We start from the raw sequence: 22,169 nt of genomic DNA on the forward strand, positions 1-22,169 counted from the left end.
CTTTAAGCACGACCCGACGTGGGCGCGGGCTTTTACAAGGTGGCGTCAGGGGCCGGTCCCAGTCGGCGCGGGTTTTCAAAAGTCTGAGGAAAACCCAACACGGGACCACGCCCTTGAGACCCGCGGAGGGGAGTCACCACAGCCCCGCCCAAACCTCGGGCTCTGAAGAGGAGGAGGGGAAAAGGGGCGTGTGTGTGTGTGTGTGTTTAAGCCGAGGGAGGAGAGGACCCCAGAAGCTGGGGGTGGAGGGCACGAATGAAACCTTCTCGGTCATTCGAGGTGCACCCCCCCACCCGCCTCAAGGGGCTAATAACCATTTGGATCCCCAAGACTCGTCTCCCCGCCCAGGGGAATTTAAGATCTAAGTCCCACCCTCTGGGCTGAAAGCCTGAGGCCAGAGAGGGGAAGTGATTTCCTCAAGGTCACGCAGCAAACGGCGCCCAGCCGAGGCCGAAGCCCAATGTCTGGCTCGCCTCGGCCATCAACCCCAGAACCGAGCCCCCAACAGCCCTACGCTGGGAGGGAGGAAGCAGAGGGTGGACGGGGACTGGATGGCTGGATTTGGGGGTGAAATTGCGCCGGACACCCTATAACCCCAGATCAAAGTACAAAGGGGAGACTCCTTCCTGAAGCCGACCACCCAGGAGTCCCGCTTCGGGCGCCCCCTCGCGTGGGGCCGCCGGGGTGGGGATGATGAGGGACGAGGGAGCGCGGGGTGCTCGGCACCCAGTCCCACCTCCGGCGGGCTGGGACGGCGCGGTGTGCGCGGCCCCTTTAAGAAAGTTCGCTGGGTGAGTTCATCAAAGTTTAAAAACTCTCCGTGGAGAAGGGAAAGAGAGAGGGAGAGAAAGGACGAGGGAGAGAAGGGAAAAGCCCCGCCGGAGACTGGCGCGCCGCGGCCCGGGCCGGGGCGAGCCCGCAGCGGGCGGCGGGGATTGGCTGCGCGTTCCCCCGGAGACCGCGGAGAGGGAGGGGGAGGGGGGCTGGCCGGGCCCCAGCTGAGGCCGGTTCCGGCCCCCGCCCCCCGCCGCCGCCCGGCGCCCGCCCCCTCCCCCGGCGCCCGCCCCCCGCCGCCGCCGCCGCCGCCGCCGCGGGCGCACTCGCCGGTCGCAGTGAAAAGGCGGAGGCGGCGGCCGCTCCGGCTCGGCTCCGGTTCCCAGTGCCTCCCCCGCCGCACCCCCTCCCCGCCTCCTGCACCCGCCAAACTTGATGTGACCCCAGCCCGACGCTGCGGCTGCCCCTCTCACCGCCCCGCGCGCTCCCCACCGCCACCTAGCCCCTCACCCCCGGGGCGCACCGCTCACCTCGCCCCTTCCCACCTCCTCGCCGGGGCCGGGCGCCGCGCTAGCCCTCCGCGTTCCCTTCCCCTAGCCACCCCCACCCCACCCCCCGCACCATGAGCAACCTGAAGCCGGACGGCGAGCACGGCACCAGCACGGGCACCGGCACGGGCTCGGGCTCCAGCGGCACCCTGGAGGAGGAGGTGGGTCTGCGCCCCCGGGACTTGTTGGGTGAAGTACACGCGGAGGTGGGCGGGGGACGGGGCGCGCGGGGCCCCGCGCGCGATCTGGCAATCGCTCCCGGCGCCTTTCCGCCGTTGCCCTTCGGCCGGGGAGGAGCAGCCCGTGTCCGGCGGGCGGGGGCGTGCGGCCTGGACTACCCCGCCGGGCGGGCATTGTCTCCCCGCCCTCCCAGGCTCGGGGCCGGCAGTGCGCCGGCGGCCGTCAGTGCGTCCCGAGGTGGGCGAGCTGCGCCGTGTCCGCCCCACGCCTGCTGCCCGCGCGTCCTTCGTTCTCCACTCTCCGCCCCGCTCGCTGCCCTCTTCCGTGGCGCTCCTCCCGCGTGGCCGGGACTCCCGCCTCGTTTGGGAGGAACTGAGCGGGATTAGCACGGCGGGCGGGCGGCACCCACACTCCCTTGCACTTTCCGCCCTGACCCCTTCCCGTGACCTTGGAGGCCTGGGCCGGCCGCGCGCTACCTTGGTTCGCTAGAGTTGTAGTCATGGGGGTAGACGGCTTTCTTCACGGCCCCAGAGCTTGGGCTTTGGCAAAGATGTCAGCTGACTGAGTTGGGAAGGAGATGCCTAAAGACACTCAGTTCCCAGTTCTCGTCTCTCAGGTTTTGCCCTGGCAGCCAAGCCAGGACCCCAAAGCTGGCCCTAGTGGGATTCTGCTAGGAATGTCCACCGGCCATGTGCTAAGAGGAGGGAGTCAGGGGCGGCTTCGTGCAATCACCAACAGCTGGGTGGTTAATTGGATGTGGCAAAATCCGGGAGGGTATGTGTGGGGGTGGAGTGGGATGGTGGATATAGCCTTAAGGCTATCAGTGAATGGAGACCAGAAGCTCGGCCCGCAGAGACAAAAACTGGTGTGGAAAGGGGGCAGCCTTCGCAGCTCTGTCTCTGAAGGGGCCTCTGCTGTGTCACTCTAGGGCCAAGAGACCCTAGACCCTTCCTGCCGCGCCCTGGCATGCTCTTGCCCAGGAAACCAAGGGCCAGTTATCCACCCTGAGCTCCCTTCCCCTTGGTCTGGGGGAGAAACCGCAGAGCCCCTGATGGGGGCTGGCGTTGCTGCCTCCCTCCTATCCAGTGGCGGGTGCCCGCCCGCCGTGCTATAGGTTTGGTGCAGAATGGCGGCACTGGCCCACGGCTGGGCTGGGCTCCTCACTGTGGGAGGGATGGTGGGAGGGTCACACTGCCAGTTCCCACTCTTAGCAATTCAGAGGCCTGCTGCCAGCCCCAGTCCACCAATGGCATGACAGCTTGAGAATCTAGGTCTAGATCCCGCTTTTTGTGGGGAAGGAAAGGAGGAATCTACAACCCTTCACTCTTAAGAGTGGCGAAGGAAGGCCTGACGTATGTCCACGAGTGTGGTGTGGGCTCTAGTGGGCTGGGGTTCTTTTGGCTCCTAAAGTCCTTGTCCTTCTTGGACCTTGATGCTGACAGGCCCTTGGCTTTGGGGACCCCATCCTGACTCTTCCTGGTTGTTCAGAATCTCCCCTGAGAGTTGGGGGAGGCTGACAGGGTTGCTAGTGTGTGTGTGGTCTCTGCTGAAATTGAGGGAGGGAAGCCCTCTCCTGTGAAGCTGGGCAAGGACCCGGAACCACTTCTGCTAGAGGGTTGACTTCAGCAGGGACTTAACTCACTGAAGAGACCCTCAGACCCACCCCTTTGAAGTGGGAAGGGTGAACCACGTGGCCAGTCTAAAGTCTTGGAGGAATCGTTTGAGGTATTGGTCACTTTTTTCTAAGTAGCTTTTTAAGAGAGAGGGCAGAATCATCGAGAAGTGGAATCCCTGCTCTCCCTCCTTGTGGGCAGAGGTGGGCTACAGCCCTGTAGTGCTTCAGGGAATTCAGTGCAACTGGTGCTGGGGAGGGTGGGGAGCATGGGCTCCTGTTTAACAGAGGTCTAAGACTAAGGGCCCCAGTGATCTCTTGGAGCCCAGCATCTGCTCTGGTCAGGTAAGCACAAGAATCGGCCGCTTCTCCTCATTAGCTTTCTGAACAGTGGGCCAAGAGCTCTTCAGCCAGGGTTTCACCTTGGATTGGTGGTTTGAGCAGGAACTAGACTTATTCTCTTTAGCTTAGATGCCCCCTAGGTAGGCAGTTCTGCAACCCCCAAGAGCCACCATTGGGGAAATCCGCATTAGCAGTGGTGGTTTACTCTCACGGTTGACCCAGGCTGCCTCTTGGAGATTAGCTAAAGCAAACCTAGGAAGCCAAGGAAGAAGTTAGAGGTCAGCTGTCCCTGAGATGTGGCTGAGTAGGAGGTAGTTAGACCTGTAGGGATGGAAAAAGCGTACCAAGGAGAGGGAATAGCATGTATAAAAGTGGGGGGTGGATTGTGGAACCACATGGCTTGTTTGGGTGACTACCAGGAATTTGCTATGTTGCAGTAATATTGGAGGCCACGTTATGAACAGCCTGAGATCATGCAGGCTTGGGAGGAAATTGGCATTTTTCTGCTACTTGAGAAGAAGGTGTGTTAGAAACTTTGGAAACTTCTAACCCTTTAACCCTTTGAAAGCTAAGGAGGGCAGCGAGGAATTAAGGGGAAGAGCTACGTGTCCCTTTCAATCTAGAGGCCATACCCCCACCCCGAGGTGTGTCTTGGCTGGTGCCTGAGCTCCAGAAGGTGAGGCAGTACAGCACACGAGCCCTGTTCAGGGCAGGCTTGCCTCTGGTGTTGCCCAATCCCAGATTCAAGCATCTCCTGTCTTAGTGATTCTTGAGAGATGGCTGGAGAGTTACAGTGTTTCTGGGGAAGGGTGTATGTGGTTTGAAAGCATATTTTATTTTGAAAATGGAGACATATTTTAACACAAGGCAGTATTAAGTTACAGTAATGACTTGTTGGGGGCCCCCTGAGAGGAGGGTGGTGTTTGGAATCTTGGGGTGGGGAGTGCGGTTCAAGTTTCTAAGAGTTAAAGAAGTTTTATGCCAACCTAATAGTAAGCTATAGAAAGGCAGGGATTAACGGTAGCTAAGGGAGCTACAGCTTGACCTTAGCGTCTTGGCCCCTCACTGCCCTCCATCCCCATCTTTGCCTGTCCACTGCATCCACCAAAGCTGGGCCAAGATCGCTTCTTGCACGTCTGGTACCCCAGGGTCCATCATGTGTCCTCTAGGGGTCTCTGAGGATCCAGCTAGGTCCCTGGACCCTGGCAGGATGGCCAAGGTTAGCACTCAAATGAGTGAAGGAATTTCAGGGTCCAGTGTGTGACTTGGGCACTGCCCCTTTTCTTTTCTCTGCCATCAAAAATATTTGACAGAATCTGGGACATCTTGGTGCTCTGTCTGCAGACTTTTTTTTGGTATAAGGGGAGGGAGGCATCTATGCTTCTGGGCTTTTACCTGGAAACAGGACCCAAGTAGGTAGATCCAGGCAGATTCTGGTAGATCAGACTCCCCTCCTCCCTGGGGGTTGTTGTGGATGTGTCTTCTCTGCTCAGATAACCTAATGGTAAGGCTGTACCATGCGTAGTAAACCCATACATAGTCTTTGTACCAGGCATTGTTTTGAGCACTTTACTGTTTTAACTCATTTAACTTCCACAACAGCACTGTGAAGTACTTATTACTATTTTATAAGTGAGGAAACTGAGACACAGAGAGGTTAACTAGCTTTCATGTAGCTAGTAATTGAGTAGGTTGGGATTTGGACCCAGAGTTTGCTCTTAACAACATACTATACCCGCTGTTCTGTTTTATATTGGGGGTTTGGATGAGACTTGGTGGTGGGGAGGGGAGAGGATCTGCAACTCAAGTTTTTTAGGGCTGAGCTTTAGGTGATGACAGGGTCCCAAGTAGAAGCTCAGGGACTGGCTCCAGGCTAGTTCTCTTTGGGTTGGTGGCATCCCAAGACTGGGTGGTGGGAGCTGTCAGCCCCTGCATGAGGAGCATTTTATCACAGATAATGTTTAGAATTGTTATTGCGTGGTGATAAAAACCAGAACAAGTGAATTCTCTACAGACAGTACATCCCCCTTGTAGCCTGGGCTGGGGCTGACTGCCTTCACACCCCACCCCCACCCTTGATTCCCTGTTGCTTTGGGCATCTTAACTAAAAAAATGGTACTTATTCTAAAGTGACTGCCTGTCGTTTTGGGGGGCCATTCTCTTGGGTCTCCTTATCTCCTCCTTCCCTGTAAGTGGGCAGCCTGGATAGTTTGCCCCAGTAAGAACCAACTTCTAAATATCATTCAATGTTTGAACATTCTGATTTCTCATCTCCATCTCTGGGGTGGGGCTGGGGGAGGAGTCTGGCGAGTACTGTAACTAGAGGCAACACATGAACTGTGGGATGCTTTGCTCTGCTTTCATGCTCTCCACCCATTTATCCCACTGGTTCTCCAGACAGTCCTGAGAGGTAGAGGAGAGGAGTCCTCCCACCTGCCCTGAGGGCTAAGCTCCTGGTCCAGGGCCACCCACCTCTGGTTACCCAGAGCTGAGCTAGAGTGCTAGGTTCTGGCAGCACCTGGTGGCCTCCAGCCTCTGCTCAGCCATTGATTTTGGGTAGCAGCAACATTTGATGCCTTGTCAGTTCCTCTACCGTCCCCTGACCATGGCTGCCTCAGAGGGGTCCTCACGCCCCAGGCAAAGCTGTGAGGCAGTGGGGCAGAGCCCATCTCCCATACTTCAGAAACCATGCTGCTGTGAGGTGGGAACTGCAGACAACCCATGAAGCTCCCTTTGCCGAACCCCGTCTACTACCTGCCCAGGGACCAGCACGGCCTCCTTGCTTTCTGCTCTTTTCCCTATTCCGTCCTTGGATGGAAAGAATAAGATTACCTGTGAGGTGTACCAAGGCTAGACAGGTGGCAAGATCGTTGGGTTCTCCATTCCTGAAGAGTCCATTGGTGGATCCATCCATGCCAGGCACCTCCAGAATATAGCAGGAGCTGGGTGTAGTGGGAGGGTCTGCCTTGGCCCATCTGTCATGGCCTTCAGTCATTTACAGCCGACTGAGGAAAGGCTCTTGGTTGTCATAAGTCATTAAGGCCATCTGTATAGTTCTGAACAGGCCTAGGACCCTCAGGGAGAAAGGGCAGGGTCTGACCTGGACGAGCCCATGGTATGAGTGTCTGGAGTCCCTACCTCCTTTTTGTGGTTAGCCAACCCACCCCTTCCCAAGTGAGTTTTGGGCTTTAACTGGGAGAGATCAGGAGAAATTACTGGAATAGGACCTGAGACCAGTTTGGGGAACCTTTGTTGCGATCAAGGCTGTGAAGAGCTTCCACCCAGACTGGTCCCTGTTCTTATGTGTAATTGTAGCCATATGCGGGCACAACTTGGGATGGAGGGGTCCTTCTGTGGGGTCTTGGTGACAGGGGAGCTCCAAACCAGAATCTAGGTCCTAGAAGTAGTTTCCATCCCTGAACAGAGACCCTCTCCCAACAGGAGTGTCCCTTTGGGAAACATCTCTCGTCAGACTTCATCTGCCTCAGTCAGGTGGTGCACAGGTGTGGCGTGCTTGGTGCTTTGTGTTCACGTGCACGGTGCCGTGTGTTCACACTGGATTAACATCACATGGTTTAAGGGTTGGAGGTATTGATTTCGGAGCTAGGGGAAGTGCGTGGGATTCCCCTAGGACAACGCCTTGAATCTATGGGGTAGCATATAGCAGTGGCGACAACTGCAACCTTTGCCAGCCACAAGGGTCAGGCAATAGATTGGCATTGGCTGACCACACAGCAGTAGGAGGGACAGGGGAGGCTGATGGCACAGGAGGGAAGGGAGCCTTGCCCAGAAGCTCCATGCTGGAGACCCTGTGGGCCTGTCTTTCTTTTTTTTGTTTTTTTTAACATCTTTATTGGAGTATAATTGCTTCACAGTGGTGTGTTAGTTTCTGCTGTGTAACAAAGTGGATCAGCTATACATTTACATATATCCCCATATCCCCTCTCTCTTGCGTCTCCCTCCCACCCTCCCTATCCCAGCCCTCTGGGTGGTCACAAAGCTCCGAGCTGATCTCCCTGTGCTATGCAGTTGCTTCCCACTAGCTGTCTGTTTTACAGTTGGTAGTGTATATATGTCCATGACACTCTCTCACTTTGTCCCAGCTTGAGCCTGTCTTTCTGAGTTGCCTCTGAAAGCCTTGTCCCCTGGCTCTGTCTGGAACCAAGTGGAAAGCAGGCCACCCACCCCACCCCCACCCTGCCTCCAGCCAGCCTAGTCGCAAGGAGTCTGCATAGCACAGGTCACGCTATTTGGTTGGGTTCCCTAATGAGGTGTAGCGCAGAGTTTGCAGCAGGTTTTGACCAGGTGTGTTCCCAAGATGTGAAGCCTTCCCTTCCTGGGGGTAGAAGTAGCTTGGAGTATAAGGTCCGAAGCCTTATTTAATCCAGCTTAGTTCCTCCCCCCGCCCCCCCCCCCCCCCCCCCCGCCCCACACACACACACAGGTGGAGCTCTAGGGCACATTGCAGGCCCTAAAGGAAGAGCCTCAACTTCCCAGGCAACTTGGACTTGACCCCCAGCTCTGCCAGTGGCTGGCCAGGCACCTAACTCCTGAGCTGGTTTCCTCAACTGTAAAATGGGCCTGTACCACTCTGCCTGTTACCTCGGAGGCCTGGCAGGCTCACACTCCGATGGTAGGTGTGAAAGAAGTGGAAACGACAAAGTGCTGCCCAGCGTGGGGCCTTAGAGCCAAGCCCAGATACATGTGATTTGGGGCTGGAATTAGCAGGGGCAGGCAAAACACCGTGGAACAGCCCCTAAACCTGGACTTCTCCCCACCAGGTCAGACCGTGTTGATGTTGGCGGTGTCCTAGGTGGGCACTGCTTGGAAGGAAGCTGGGCGCTGTCCTAGCCTGGGAGCTGAGCAGCCCAGAGCTCCTTGGAGGAAACAGGAGGTGCTGGCGTTCTGGGAGCATGTGTGTTTGTATCTGCTTGCTGTACTGTCTGGCTGTATCTGCTTGCTCTTTTTCCCTGTGTCCTTGTTCAGCCCTTATAAGTCCTGGGTCTGCGGGCCATGTCACCACATTCCATCCACCTCTCGTCAAGTGGCCCCACTGAGAGGGACTTCTTTCCCCCGGGAGGCGTAAGAGTGACCTGCCAGTGCCAAGCCTAAGCACAGGACCCAGGCAGAACCCAATGCTCACCCCGCCCCCTACATATGTATACAGAAGAAAAAGGCCAGGCCGCTGAGATCTCTGCAGAGGTACAGTGACTTGCTCTGAGGTTTCTGTTTGGCAGCTCCCGTATTGCCCCAGCAGAGAGACTCCTCTCAAATCCCAAGGGCCTGGCTTCTGACATCCTGCTTTCTCACCCTCTCAACCTCTGCCCCTTCTTTACTGCTTTCTTTGCCATCTTGTGGGCAAAACGAAAGCACTGGAGCTCTGAGCCCATGGAGGACGGTGCCCGAGCATTACTGAGACTCCATCACGTTCTCCCACTTCCCTGGTTTCTTGGAAGGTCAGAGTGTGAAGGGCCCTGAGGCGAGTCCACCCCTCCTCTTTATTGCTGAGGCAGTGGTGAAGGCCATGAAGCCACTTGCCTGGCTGGTGGCAGGGCTGGGACTTCAATCGGGCTCCTTGACAATTGCTTTGAGGCTCTTTTTCTTTTGTTTCTATGTCTGGTCTGTTGTCTGAGCAGGAGGCTGAGCCTGAGTCCTGTGTCTTGGTTCTCAATGACCCTTTTCCCCTTGCAGAAGCCAGAGCCGAACTGGGCGTGATGATGGCTGGTACAAGTTTAAAAAGGACCTTCCGTATCATTACAGCAGGAAAGCTGCAAGCTTTATATAATGCAGGCTGCAGCTCGTAAACTCCCATGATCTGGCTGGTGGGGCGGTAGTGAGACACTGAGATGGGGTGGCTTGGGCTTCTGTTTGGACTCAGGGCTTCCAGGGGCTGTGAGGGGCCCTGCTCTACCCCAACCCGTTCCCCGCTGCACAAGGCTGCTCTGGGAGTTGGCAGTCTGTCAGTCTTCCCTTTGACTTCCCTATAACTAACTGTTTAGGACTAGCCATGGGATCATCCAGTGGAACCCCATGCACCCCCGGTCAACCTTCTGCTAAGGACTGTTGCTGCCCTCTTAGCTCAGAAGCTGAAGGTCACTTGTTCTGGGCACCAAAGGCTGACTCCCACTGGGCTCTGAGTGGGTTGGTGGTGTGAGATCAAGGTCTGCAAAAGAGCATTGACTGGGCTTCCCTGGTGGCGCAGTGGTTGGGAGTCTGCCTGCTAATGCAGGGGACACGGGTTCGAGCCCTGGTCTGGGAAGATCCCACATGCCGCGGAGCGGCTGGGCCCGTGAGCCACAATTGCTGAGCCTGCGCGTCTGGAGCCTGTGCCCCGCGACGGGAGGGGCCGCGATGGAGAAAGGCCCGCGCACCGCGATGAAGAGCGGTCCCCGCACCGCGATGAAGAGTGGCCCCCGCTTGCCGCAACTGGAGAAAGCCCTCGCACGAACCGAGGACCCAACACAGCCAAAAATAAATAAATAAATAAATAAATAAATAAGAAAATCCTTTAAAAAAAAAAAAAAAAAAAAAAAAGAGCATTGACTTTTGTGAGCTGGGCACCTGGGGACACTGGGGCTGCTTCTGATATGCTCGGTGACTTTGAGCAACTCACTGGACCTCGGCTAAAAATAAGGTTTCTTCCAGCTCAGATATTCTGCATTTCGGTTGCTGGAGAGGGCTGGGAGTTGGGGAAGGATGTGGGATGGGCTTATGAGAGGCTTGTTTTTCCCTGTTTGGATTTCCCTCCTCCCCCACCCACTTTTGTAAGGGGTGTTTTCCATCCAGATGACACCAGCAGGGCTCCCCATGCTAAGCGGAGCAGAGGCAGGGTTCAAAGCAAGCGAGTTACTTGAACATTTTGATGAAGTGGTTGGTTGAAACAGTTCTCTTTCCAGACTGAATTCTAACTTCAGAGATGTTGGATTGCCACAAAGAATCAATTTTCAAATATCATTTTTATCTCTTTGGTATGATGTTTCTATTGCCCAGAGTCAAGTTTCTTAGCCTTGTGAGGCAGAGATTCACCTAGAAGGCAGGAGTTGTCTTCTAGTGGGGAGTGTTTCTGGTGGACCGCTGGGATTCATTTGGGGGTGGGGGAAGGGTGGGGATGGCCCTGATGTTTTCCTACCTCAGCATCCTTTGTGCCCCAGACGGGAGGTCCCTGGAGTCCAAGTCCAGGGTGCTGTCTTGGAGGATACAGGGCTGGGGTTTGGAAGGAGGCTGTGGTTGTCCTTTGGAGTTAAAGGGTAGGGGGTTTAATATCCATGGACATAAGACTGTTTTTGACAGCAGTGTTTATCCCTTCCGTCTCTAATAAAAACTGGTATTTACGGCGCCCATCCTCTCAGCCACAATATCCTGCTGCCACCCTTACCTGAGAAGTTGAGTGTTCCATTCTCGGTAGGAAGGTGGAGTGTGGCCAGGTCCCAGCCTGGGCTGACTGAGTGTGGCGTCCCCCCACTAGGGAGAGAGGGCCTCGTGGTGTGGCCCCTCGGACCCCGTACCCCAGTCCTGTCCCACACGGAGGCTTTCCTCTGGGGGGAACACCCCCTGCCCCGCCTCCCCTCACAGCTCCCTTCCCTTGACTTCTGCAGGGCCCCCGTGTGAGCTGGGCCCCGTGTGTGCCCAGGGGGGGACAGAGGCCTCTAAGCAGCCACTGTTGAGGGAGCTGGCCTTGGCCTGGGGGCACTGGAACGACAGGTGTGCCTGTGCGGGTGTCCAGGCTGAGAGAGATGTCCACCTGGGCTGATGGAAAGAGGTCGAGTCCTGCCTCGAAGCCTTTTAGGCAGAAGCCTGACTTTCTGCTATTAGGCTGATGCCTTGGGTATCACTGTCACCTTGCTCCTGGAGGCTTCTGTTTACTTTCATTTTTTCTGAAGATCTGTAAACAACTGTTGGTTGGTTTGTCTGAAGGAAGATCATTACTGACACACAAACAGGAATGAGTTTGTCAGAGCCCCTTCTTCCTACTTCTCTCTAAAAAGTTGTCTTCCCTCTGGGCTGGGGAGGGCTGCAGTGTTCACCTTTACTGAGGGAAAGGGCTGCACCACCTGGGGGCCCGGGTCCTCTGTCGTGCTGGGATTACAGAAGGTGCTGGAGAGGCTCCTTGAAGGGGGCGTTCCCTCCCCAGGGGCCTCAAGAATAAGGCTGAGGATGGGGGCCACCACTTCCGGTGCCCTTCTCTGCCCCTCCCCGGAGCACTCGGAATGAGATGGGTGGCCTCCCGTGGAGGAGGGAGGAGCGGGCAAGAGGTCGTTGGGAGCCCCAGGCACTCGAGATCCAGCAGTAGCTGGAGGGAAAGGGCCCACGATCACACAGCAAATACCTAGCCAACCCCAGGAAGTCTGCCCACCAGTGATAGCCTGTGGTGTGGACTTCCTAGAAGGGGCTGGACTCTCCCACCCTCTTGTTCCCAGCACCCCCCAGGAAGGATAGGCAGCAGGCCTTGCTTGAGGGACGAGTAGCCTCGGGAGTCCCCAAGCTTTGCCGTCCAGGGACACCGTTGTGCTGAAGGCCAGTTTGTTGCCCTAGGCAGGCCTGGCACTGGCTGGGACCTCCAGCGAGGCCAAGTCTGCTCCTGACCATCATGAAGGCTACACACCATGTCTGCGATGTCCTGTATGGGGACACCTCTCTGGCCAAGTTTCTTGTCCATGTTGAATTCGGTGCTTCCAGTGGGTTCTTCAACATGTGTCTTCTTTTACTGGCCTCTAAGGATTCCCCATCCTTTTTTTTTTTTGGCTGCGGAGCTTGTGGGATCTTTGTTCCCCGACCAGGGATTGAACCCAGGCCCATGGCAGTGAAAGCGTCAAGTCCTAACCACTGGACTGCCAGGGAATTCCAAAGGATTCCCTATCCTTTTTCCACCTCTCCCCAGTACCTTCTCCAGCCTGTTCCAAACTTGCCTTCCATCTGTGCCAGGGACATGGCTGTGGTCCAGCACAGTCTGCTGGTACTTGCCATGAAGATGACCATTTTAACAGGACCGTGGTTGCTTTCAATGTTTCAGGGCAGGAGGGAGATATTCTCTTGGGTTGTGTGGATGCTTTTGGAGAAAGAGTGAGTGTATGGAAGAAGGGCCTAGGTAAACAAGTTTGGTTCCTTCTAGCAGCCTGGGATTGTGTGAGCCACCCCTTATGCTTCCTCCAAGTACCTTAAAATATTTTCATGTTGAATTTTTGTAGTAAACTTGTGGAATAGGCGGTGGGATCTTTGGTTGATCTTTCCGTCTTGGCATGAATGGTGGTCGGTCCCTGAATCCTTGTCTGCACCCAACCTCTCCGCTGAATGTTGCACCCTATTGCTGTGAGGCTGGCACCAGCAAGTGGCATGGGAAGAGTGGTTGCCAGTGCTGGCCTGGGACACAGGACTTGTTGGCCAGGCCTTGCAGAAGTAACTGCATGTCTCTGTCCCTGCCATCCCTAAGTATCCCGACCGTGCCATTAGATTGCCTTGTCACCTTCCTATTCTGAGCCTCAGTTCCCTCATCAGTATGTGTGTATGTATGTATGTATTTATTTATTTATGGCTGTGTTGGGTCTTTGTTGCTGCGTGCGGGCTTTCTCTAGTTGCGGTGAGCAGGGGCTACTCTTCGTTGCGGTGTGTGGGCTTCTCATTGCGGTGGCTTCTCTTGCTGCAGAGCACGGGTTCTAGGCACACAGGCTCCAGTAGTTGTGGCTCACGGGCTCAGTAGTTGTGGCTCGTGGGCTCTAGAGCGCAGGCTCAGTAGTTGTGGCGCACAGGCTTAGTTGCTCTGCGGCATGTGGGATCTTCCCAGACCAGGGCTCGAATCTGTGTCCCCTGCACTGGCAGGCGGATCCCTAACCAGTGTGCCACCAGGGAAGCCCCCGTCATCTGTAAAATGAGGGTGTTTAACTAGCTGATCTCCACGGTGCCTTCCACCTCAGACATGGCCTCCCTGGGGAAGAGGAACACTAAAGAATCCAGCGACCACGTAAGGTTGTCTCACCTGTGTTCCCAGCTCCAGGCTGATCTGGACCTGACCCAGCCTCACTAGGCAACCTTATAACTAAATGGCTTGTGGTACCTGATAGATGAGGTTTTTGTGCAGGTCAGTGTTGAGATTACGGGACCCTGAAGTGAACAAGCATATGGTCGAGCCTCTCCTGTGTGCTGGGCATAAAGTGTGCTCTTCATCCTGGAGGTAGAGGGTACCCGTGTTGTACAGATAAAGAAGCTGACATTCAGAGAGATGAAGCAGCTTCACCAAGCCAAGCATAAAGCTGGGATGCAAACTCCGGTCTAACTAACCAAAGCCTTTCCCATTTATGGCATCACTCTATCACCCTGGACCACATCCGTTTCTGGCTGTGAGTCCCTTCTTTGGAGGGACCGAGGTGTGCAGAGACGGCGGAGGTCTCAGATGTTGAGCCTGGCTCTAGGTACCTTGGAGGACAGGAAAGTTTGAGACTTGCCTCCTAACTCTGGGTTTTAGAGTCCAGGTGAGCTCAGATGGTGGGACCAGTAAAAGACAAGGGGTCCTAGGGGCCCCGGAAGACTTCAGAGGAAGGAAAGAGGGGTGAGGAAGTAGAGGGACCTGAGGGATGGATGCCTTTCAGTTAAGGAATGAGAAAGGGGTGGGCTGAGGGGCAGCGTGAGCAGCTGCCATGCCCTATGTGGGTGCTTGTCGGGGACCCGCAGTCTGTGGGCCGGGGCAGGACCTGATGGAGTTGGAAGTAGCATGGTGGGTAGGTGGGCTCTGGAAACTCTTGTTCTCTCGACATGTGGCCGGCCAGCCTGCTAAGCTCATACTTCCTGTCACTCCAGCTTTGCCGTCATTCTAAACAGGCACCCAGAGAAGGGACTGGCTACTGAACGGATGTGTGGCAGCACTTTACCCATCCGTGGGGCTAACAAGGCTGCCCAGGTGCGGCTGCCTCTGTCCCCACAGCCAGAAGAATGGCACAGATGGCTGAAACAGTGTCCCTGGGTCTTACCCAGCTCCGCTCCTTGCTGAGCCAAGCTTGCGTGAGCCCTTTCTGGGCCTCAGTTTCCACGTCTGCACAGGGCGATAGGCAGAGGGCACGTCATCTGCCAGGGTGTCCAGGGTCAAGGAAGAACCAAGGAGAGCATTCAGGTCAGGCTTCCTGTGACTTAGCCTCCCAGCAAAGGGTCTGTGAACTGGCAGACGGGGACCCACCGCCTAACCCATAACTGCCTTGATGTCAGCTTGTCTCCTAAGGAATGACCAGGCACAGGATGCAACCTGTATTGTAGCCTTTAGAATCTAAAAGATGGGAAGCCAGGGAAAAGAGTCATCTGGCCCAGAGAAGGCTGGGAACCAGAATCTGAGCTGGGAATGAGGGAAAGTTCCCCTGTACTCACTCCCCTCCCCTCCGCTAAGCAGGAAACTTTGTGCTGAGAACTTTCTATTTAAGGGGGCCTCTGGGGAGGTCTGGCCAGAAAGGAGCCATTTGAGGAAGGGTTTAAAATTAGCCGGGGTGAAATGGGTGGCCCCTGGGGAGAACTGAGGCAGAGGTTTCTGTGGGCGGCTCTGGCTTTGCATCTTTGACCCAAAGCACGTCCCCTCATCCCAGGGAGGAGGGAGTAGCACTGGTCCAGGCCGATCCAGCAGGGCCCTGGCTGGCTTGTACTCTTTCAGTCCATCGTCTGTGGTGGGCTGGGCGCCCAAGTCCTGGCACCAAAAAGCAAGCATCATCTCTACCAGCCTGGGTGAGTAGTTGGGAGGGAGACCTGGGTTTTGAGTCCCAGGTCTGCTGCCTTTAAAAAACAAGCTGCATGACCTGAGCGAGGCACTTCTATTTGGGGGTTTACATGTAAGTGAAAGGCCTTCCGTCAAAGGGCAGAGAGGTGTAGGGGATGGCTGCCCTCTGGAGTCCAGGAACTCAGTTCACCCCACTCTGGAGCCTGGGCTGTCCGGTTTCTCCCAGATACTTCTGGGACAGGGCAGTGCTTGAGAGCTGCGTGTATAGGGCCACAGCTGCCAAGGGCTGTGAGATGTACAGAACCTTTACCCCAGGCCCAGGAGCAGAAGTGTGTGTGGCGAGGAAAGGCATCACCAGAGGGGGTGGAGGTGTCCTAACTGGCAAGGAATTCTCCTGGGTTTGCTTCTTGGCGAAAACTCATGTGACAGAAGAAGCTGTCCTTACCTATTTCATCAGCTATGGGCTTGGAGTCATTCCTGTGTGGCTAGGGGTGGCGACACTTGTTACGGGCAGCTATGGGGGCTGGTTTCCTTTGCCACTCCTGGCTCTGTTGTTGACATGTGTGTTCATTAGAGAGAGAGAGAGAGAGAGAGAGAGAGAGAGAGAGAGAGAGAGAGAGAGAGAGAGTGTGTGTGTATGAGTTGGGTGTAACTTTGCCTGACTGCCCTGGGTTCCTGATTCAGGCCATTGTCTCCAAGAAGGCTGTTGCCTCAGTTCCTTCAACAGGCCATCACTAGAGCATGGAAGAAGTTCTTTGGTGCCTCTGGAGGGGGATGTGGCCCACTAAATGTTTTCAAGAATAGCCACGTGTTGGGTGGGCTGAGGCATGTGAACTTGTTCTTAAGTCGGCAGTGCCAAGTTGAGAAGACTTACGTTTGGCTTAGTGGTATGAGATGCGACTTGAAACAGGAGTCAAGGGAATTCCCTGGCAGTCCAGTGGTTAGGACTCTGTGCTTTCACTGCTGAGGGCAAGGGTTCCATCCCTGGTCGGGGAACTAAGATCCTCAAAGCCATGCAGCCAAAAAAAAAAAAAAAAAAAAAAAAAAAAAAACAGGAGTCAAGTGTGTGGGGAAGCTCTGCTCTTTTGGATTTTTCATTACTCAGAAAGCACAGTTTCAAGATGTATTTTTAATGGATCTACACTATGGAAAATCCTCCTTCTCCCATTATACTTATTGGCTGATCTGGCCTCGCTAGTTGAGCATTGGGTGTCAGCAGCATTTAACCAGCAGTGGTGAATTAGGGAAGTGTTCCCGCCAACCCTCTCCTGGACCTCACCCACTGTTCGGGAGGTCAGGTTTGGCAGGAGTCACAGGATGGACACCAGGTGTCTAGACCTGGCTTCAGTGCCAACTTGTAACTTTGTTGAGGGCAAGGCTCATAACTTACACCATCCTCTCCCTCACTTGAAGCTGGCAAGATCCTACACATTCTTCAAAATCCAGCACCATTGTTCCATTTGACTCCTTCCCCAAGTCCCTTATTCAGTAAACACTTAGTACCAGCACCATGCTAAGAGCTGGGCAGAGAAGCAAGAATATAATACATTGCCGGCCACTGAAGAGCCTACATCTAGCATAGGAAGCAGGAGGAGATGGATGTGAAAGTGCTGGGCCCTCTGATGAAATCGCTCCAAGGCACAGAGTTTACATCTTTGCCTTCCTGCTAGACCAGACGGAGCCTTTCTACCAGGAGTCCATGGGAATATTCTGAAATATATATACGTTTCTACTTGTGCATATTTTGGAGGTAAGACACCATAGCTTTCTTCAAGTCTCAGAGGGGTCCTTCGTCTATCTTGTTAAACAGGACTCTCTCCTTGAGGCTGTTCGGCAACAGACAGTCTGCACAGAAGTGCTCAGCTAGTGCTTGATGTGACACCTGCAGGATGAACCCAGAGAAAGGAAAGGGTCCAGAAAGGGTTTTGAAAAGTTAAATGCTGTGAAACTCTGGGTGCTCATTTGCCTCAGCCTCCAAAGAAGGCTCAGGAAATCCTGAATTCTTCCTTCAGCCCTGGAAGGATTCCAGGTCCTTCCTGAAGGAAGAGCCATCATCCTTGTTCTTCTGTCAGCCCGGCCCTGACCACTGTGGTCTCTTCCCCAGGTCCGGACACTGTTTGTCAGTGGGCTCCCTGTGGATATTAAACCCAGAGAACTCTACCTGCTCTTCAGGCCGTTCAAGGTGAGTCTGGACGCAGCCACCCATGGGCAGAGCCTAGGATGGAGGAGAAGCATCAGGAATGAATCGCAGACCTGGATTGGGCAGCAGGAAAACTAGAAACTGTGATGGCAGACCTGGCTCTCTGTCCCGGTTCTGCTAACTCATATGTTGCTTTCTGTCAATTGCTTAGCCTTTCTGAGCCTCCGATTTCTCATCTGTAAAGTGGAGACAGTAGAATCTCAGTAGGCTTTGCCGTATAAGGAATCTTTGAGATTCAGCATAGCGTTTTCAATTTGCAGATAAGAAAACTTAAAAAGGTAAGGTCTGTGCTTCCAGATGACAGGCTAGGAAAGCAAAGGGGAATCTCCGCATGAAATGATGAATGCTACCACGTGATGGCCATCCCATGTGCTAGGCCGTGTGATATGGGACACGAGGACTGAGGGCGCTCAGCGGTGGTGGAGATCAGAGTGGGTCACCTTTGAGGGGAGAAGAGTGTGAGCTGGGGAAAGGCAGGGCTGGGGGGTGGCCAGGGTAGCACAACAGAGGCTTCCGACCTTCCCTGTTAATGACCACCTTTCTCTACAGGGGTATGAAGGGTCCCTGATCAAGCTCACATCGAGACAGGTAATTTCTCTCCAAGGTTTTTCTTCCTCCCAGCCCAGACCGACTGCTGAAATTGGAACTGAGCTTGTTCTCTTTTCCTCAATCTTGAGGCATCTGGCAGCTGAGACCTGCCCCCTATCACCCCTATCCTGTCCTGGGCTGACGAAAGAGTAGCCTCCACAGGTCCCTTCTTCTTACCAGTCAGCTCCTGGTCCTCCCTCTCTGGCCCTTGAGAAGCCACAGTGGGACCCGGAGGCTGAGGACCGTAGAGGTGGTGGCTGGGCTCTGGTTCCTGATGCCGGGAGTCCCAGGCCCAGAGCCCTCAGGGGCCGTTTGGGGACTGGACTGAGCCTTGGCAAAATGAAGTTGGAGAAGTTTTAAACCTGTTGTTTCCCCCCCGCCCCCCCTTTTTAAATAAATAAATTTATTTTATTTTATTTATTTATTGGCTGCGTTGGGTCTTCGTTGCTACGCACGGGCTTTCTCTAGTTGTGGCGAGCGGGGGCTACTCTTCATTGCAGTGCACAGGCTTCTCATTGTGGTGGCTTCTCTTGTTGCAGAGCACGGGCTTTAGGTGCGCGGGGTTCAGTAGCTGTGCCATGCAGGCTCAGTAGTTGTGGCTCACGGGCTCTAGAGCACAGGCTCAGTAGTTGTGGCCCACGGGCTTAGTTCCATGACATGTGGGATCTTCCTGGACCAGGGCTCGAACCCGTGTCCCCTGCATTAGCAGGCAGATTCTTAACTACTGCGCCACCAGGGAAGTCCCATAAACCTGTTGCCCCGGGCTTCCCTGGTGGTGCAGTGGTTAAGAATCTGCCTGCCAATGCAGGGGACACGGGTTCGAGCCCTGGTCCGGGAAGACCCCACATGCCGTGGAACAACTTAAGCCCTTGGGCCACAACTACTGAGCCTGCGCTCTAGAGCCCGTGTGACACAACTACCGAACCCCGTGTGCCTAGAGCCCGTGCTCCGCAACAAGAGAAGCCACCGCAATGAGAAGCCCGTGCACTGCAACGAAGAGTAGCCCCCGCTTGCTGCAACTAGAGAAAGCCCGTGTGCAGCAACGAAGACCCAATGCAGCCAAAAATAAATAAATAAAATAAATAAATTTATATATATATATATAAAAAAAAACCTGTTGCCCCTTGATTGAACCTGAAGCCTTTCCATGCCCTTGATACATTAGTGTCCCCTTTCGTGCTGGGGAAAACACTAGAACTTACTTTTAATTACCTGCATACATTTAAAAAAAAAAAGACTTTTACTGAAAGGGTGATGTTTAATGCAGTGGAATAAAGCTCTGTTGGCATCATTTCCCAGAATGTGGTACCTGGATGGGAGAGTTTTGGTGCCCCAAACCAAAAATATATAATTCTTGTCCATATATAATTATATAAATATATAATTCTTGTCCATATCCTCCCTATGTTCTAGCTGAACATAGAGAGGATATGGACAAGAATTATATATTTTTCTGTTCTTTGTTGTTTTGTTTTGTATGCTTGAAGGGGAGATGGAATGTTGGGAGAGATGCAAGGGTATTCTCTCTTTTTCCTACTAGCCTGTTGGTTTTGTGATCTTTGACAGCCGGGCAGGAGCAGAAGCGGCCAAGAATGCATTGAACGTGAGTAGACAGAGAACAGGCCTTTCTCTGACCCACAGACTTCTAGGCAATGGGTATTCCTGTTCCGTCTTCTGCAAACCTTCCCCAATCCGCGCCCAAGGGCCCACAGATGTACCTTACCCAGCATCCTGGGGCAGAGTCTCTGGCTGCACTGTCGTGCCAAACACCACTACTCACAAGGCCCGAGCAGTGTGTCCTCTGTCTTGGCCCCCGTGTGGGCGAGTCTTTCAGGCTGGATCATTTCTGGGGCCCTTCCGTCCCCACTGCAGTGGCCAGGCTGGGTCCTACAGTGTAACGCCTTTCCCTTCCTTTCCTTCTCACGTAGGGTATTCGCTTTGATCCTGAGAACCCTCAGACCCTGAGGCTAGAGTTTGCCAAAGCCAACACCAAGATGGCCAAGAACAAGCTAATGGCTACACCAAATCCCACCAACGCTCACCCCGCCCTAGGAGCACACTTCATCGCACGAGACCCCTGTGAGTGGCACTCAGAGTGGCCATCTGCTGCCCTTTACCTGGCAGAGCTGGGAGGCCCTCGTGGATGGAGTTGCGTGCAGAGGGCATCACTGAGGGCATCAGTCCTGCCTGCCCGCCCCTTTTCCAGGAGCTTCTTGCATCCACCATTACCCATCCCTGTGGGTCCCATGCTTCCTCCCTCCCCTGCAGCCTTTGCTGGACCTCAGACTGAGCTCCTGAGCTGTCGGTGTCGCCCAGCTTCCCTGAAGCCTTTTCTGATCCCTCTTGGTTGAGATGAGCAGAGACCCATCTGAGGGCTTCTTGAAGCAGACAGGATACTCATCAAGCCTGGCCAAGTTACCATGGCTTCTTTCCCAGTCTTGGGATCCTTCAGGGGAGCCTGAGAAGGGAGCTTATGCTCAGCGATAGTGCTGGGTCCCCTTCTCTGTTTGGAATGGGGTGGCGCAAAGGGGGACCTGCGTTCTGACAAGGGGGGCTGTTGTCTCCCGTCGCAGATGACCTGATGGGGGCCGCTCTGATCCCCGCATCCCCAGAGGCCTGGGCCCCCTACCCTCTGTACACCACAGAGCTGACCCCAGCCATCTCACATGCTGCGTTTACCTACCCAGCTGCCACTGCTGCTGCCGCTGCCGCCCTACATGCTCAGGTAAGCCTGTCGGGGGAAGAAGTAGGAAAGGGGAGAACAAAGGCTCTGAGTTGGCCAGGCTTCATTCCTACCCGGCCACGGGCCACCCCGGTCCCCAGAGCTGCTGCAGAACTGCTGTCCTGGAACAACAGTACCTTTGGGGTTTGGGGGTCCCACAGAGGGGAAGGAGAGGATAAGCTGTGAGGCCGCATCGAGGATACACTGCAAATGCGAAGTGTGAGAGACCCACCGTGGGTCCACTGCCCCCTGGACACGCGTGGGCAGGCTGTGCCGACTCTGCCTGTGGTGACAGACCTGAGTGTGGTCGCCAGAGCCAGGCCGCCTGCCTCTGCTTCCTTCTGTCTTTATGAACTTCAGAAAGCTCTGAAAGATTTCTGTGTCTGGGTTGTTCTTTTTCGCTCATCTGGAAAGATAGGAATAGTAGTATCTGCCTCAGGTTGTTGTGAGAATTAAACGTTAAGCCACGTGAGGGGCTAGAGTTGTACCTGGAACATGCGGGGTGCCCAGTGAGTGTCTGCTCTTTTGTTCAAGGAACGTGGGCTCCCTGCATTGTGACCTGGGCTGGGGCGGGAAGGAGGCAGCCAGCGCTTCTAGGGGAGAGGCGGAGTGGGCACGGCTGGGCCGGGAGGGCTCTGTGCTTGCCGAATGCCACGCCAGGTGCCTGAAAGGGGCACGAGCACCTCACAGATTACAGCCAGGCCTCTGCGCGGCAGTGGCGGGGCGCCGCCAGGCAGCGCGGGAGGGCTGGGGTGAGCAGCGAGCCCGCCTTGGCCTCTCGTCAGTGAGCTGACCGAGAGCCGAGGCTCGGGAAGCGCGACCTGGCCGTTGAGAGGGAGAGAACAGGCCTCCTGGCTGGGGCGGTAGAAGGGGACGAGGAGTTGAAGGGTGTGAGAAGCTAGGAGGGAGAGTTCCCAGAAGCTAGAAGCTGAGGCAGGAGGCGTGGGAGGCTCTGCCAATGGGAGGGTCAAGTGCGTGTCCATCCCTCTGAAGGGCTTCGTGACCTGGGTTCGCCCAGTTCCAAGGGGGAAGGTTCAGATTCCCTGACTGCCACCCTCGCAAGGCGTTCCCCCGGCCACGGCAACTTGGGTTGTACCGAGGGCAGGCGCGTGGTTCCGCTTGGCACTCACCCCAGCGGCACACCACAGACGGCTGGAAGATTGATCGGCGTAGGGAGGTGGCGAGGCTCTTCCTCTCTAGGGCAACGTTTGGGGACTTACCGCAGACCGGCGCTGTGGTGAGTGAAGGCAGTCCTCTGTGACCCGGCGGAGTGTGGAAGGCAGATGGCGCTCCCCGCCAAGAGGGGAGTTTAACTGCAGGGGCCCCGTGAGTCCTCTGGTCCCAGCTGTGCCACCAGTTAGCTACCTGATCTTCAGCAAGTGACTTCACCTCTGGGCCTCCGTGTTGTCCTCATCTGTAAAACGAGAGGGCAGGACCAGATCGGATGGAGAGGTTCTGCCCCATCTGCTCTGAGATGCTAGGCCATGACAACGTGAGGCAGAGGTTGGGAGCCAGGG

The 22,169-nt window shown here is 55.2% G+C and overlaps 1 protein-coding gene across 1 annotated transcript in view; it reads left to right on the forward strand.

Moving 5' to 3' along the window:
- Window positions 1-1,062: 1,062 nt before the first annotated feature.
- The window catches only part of OAZ2 (ornithine decarboxylase antizyme 2), a 67,492-nt gene continuing 46,385 nt past the window's right edge, over window positions 1,063-22,169 (forward strand). Inside the window, 6 exon segments of the mRNA XM_057542383.1 lie at window positions 1,063-1,483; window positions 17,247-17,324; window positions 17,892-17,930; window positions 19,471-19,533; window positions 19,859-20,009; window positions 20,504-20,655. Of these exon segments, the coding sequence (XP_057398366.1) occupies window positions 1,397-1,483; window positions 17,247-17,324; window positions 17,892-17,930; window positions 19,471-19,533; window positions 19,859-20,009; window positions 20,504-20,655 (570 nt within the window). The 5' untranslated portion in view covers window positions 1,063-1,396.

The sequence above is a fragment of the Balaenoptera acutorostrata genome, chromosome 3, assembly GCF_949987535.1.
Source record: "Balaenoptera acutorostrata chromosome 3, mBalAcu1.1, whole genome shotgun sequence".
NCBI lineage: Eukaryota > Metazoa > Chordata > Mammalia > Artiodactyla > Balaenopteridae > Balaenoptera > Balaenoptera acutorostrata.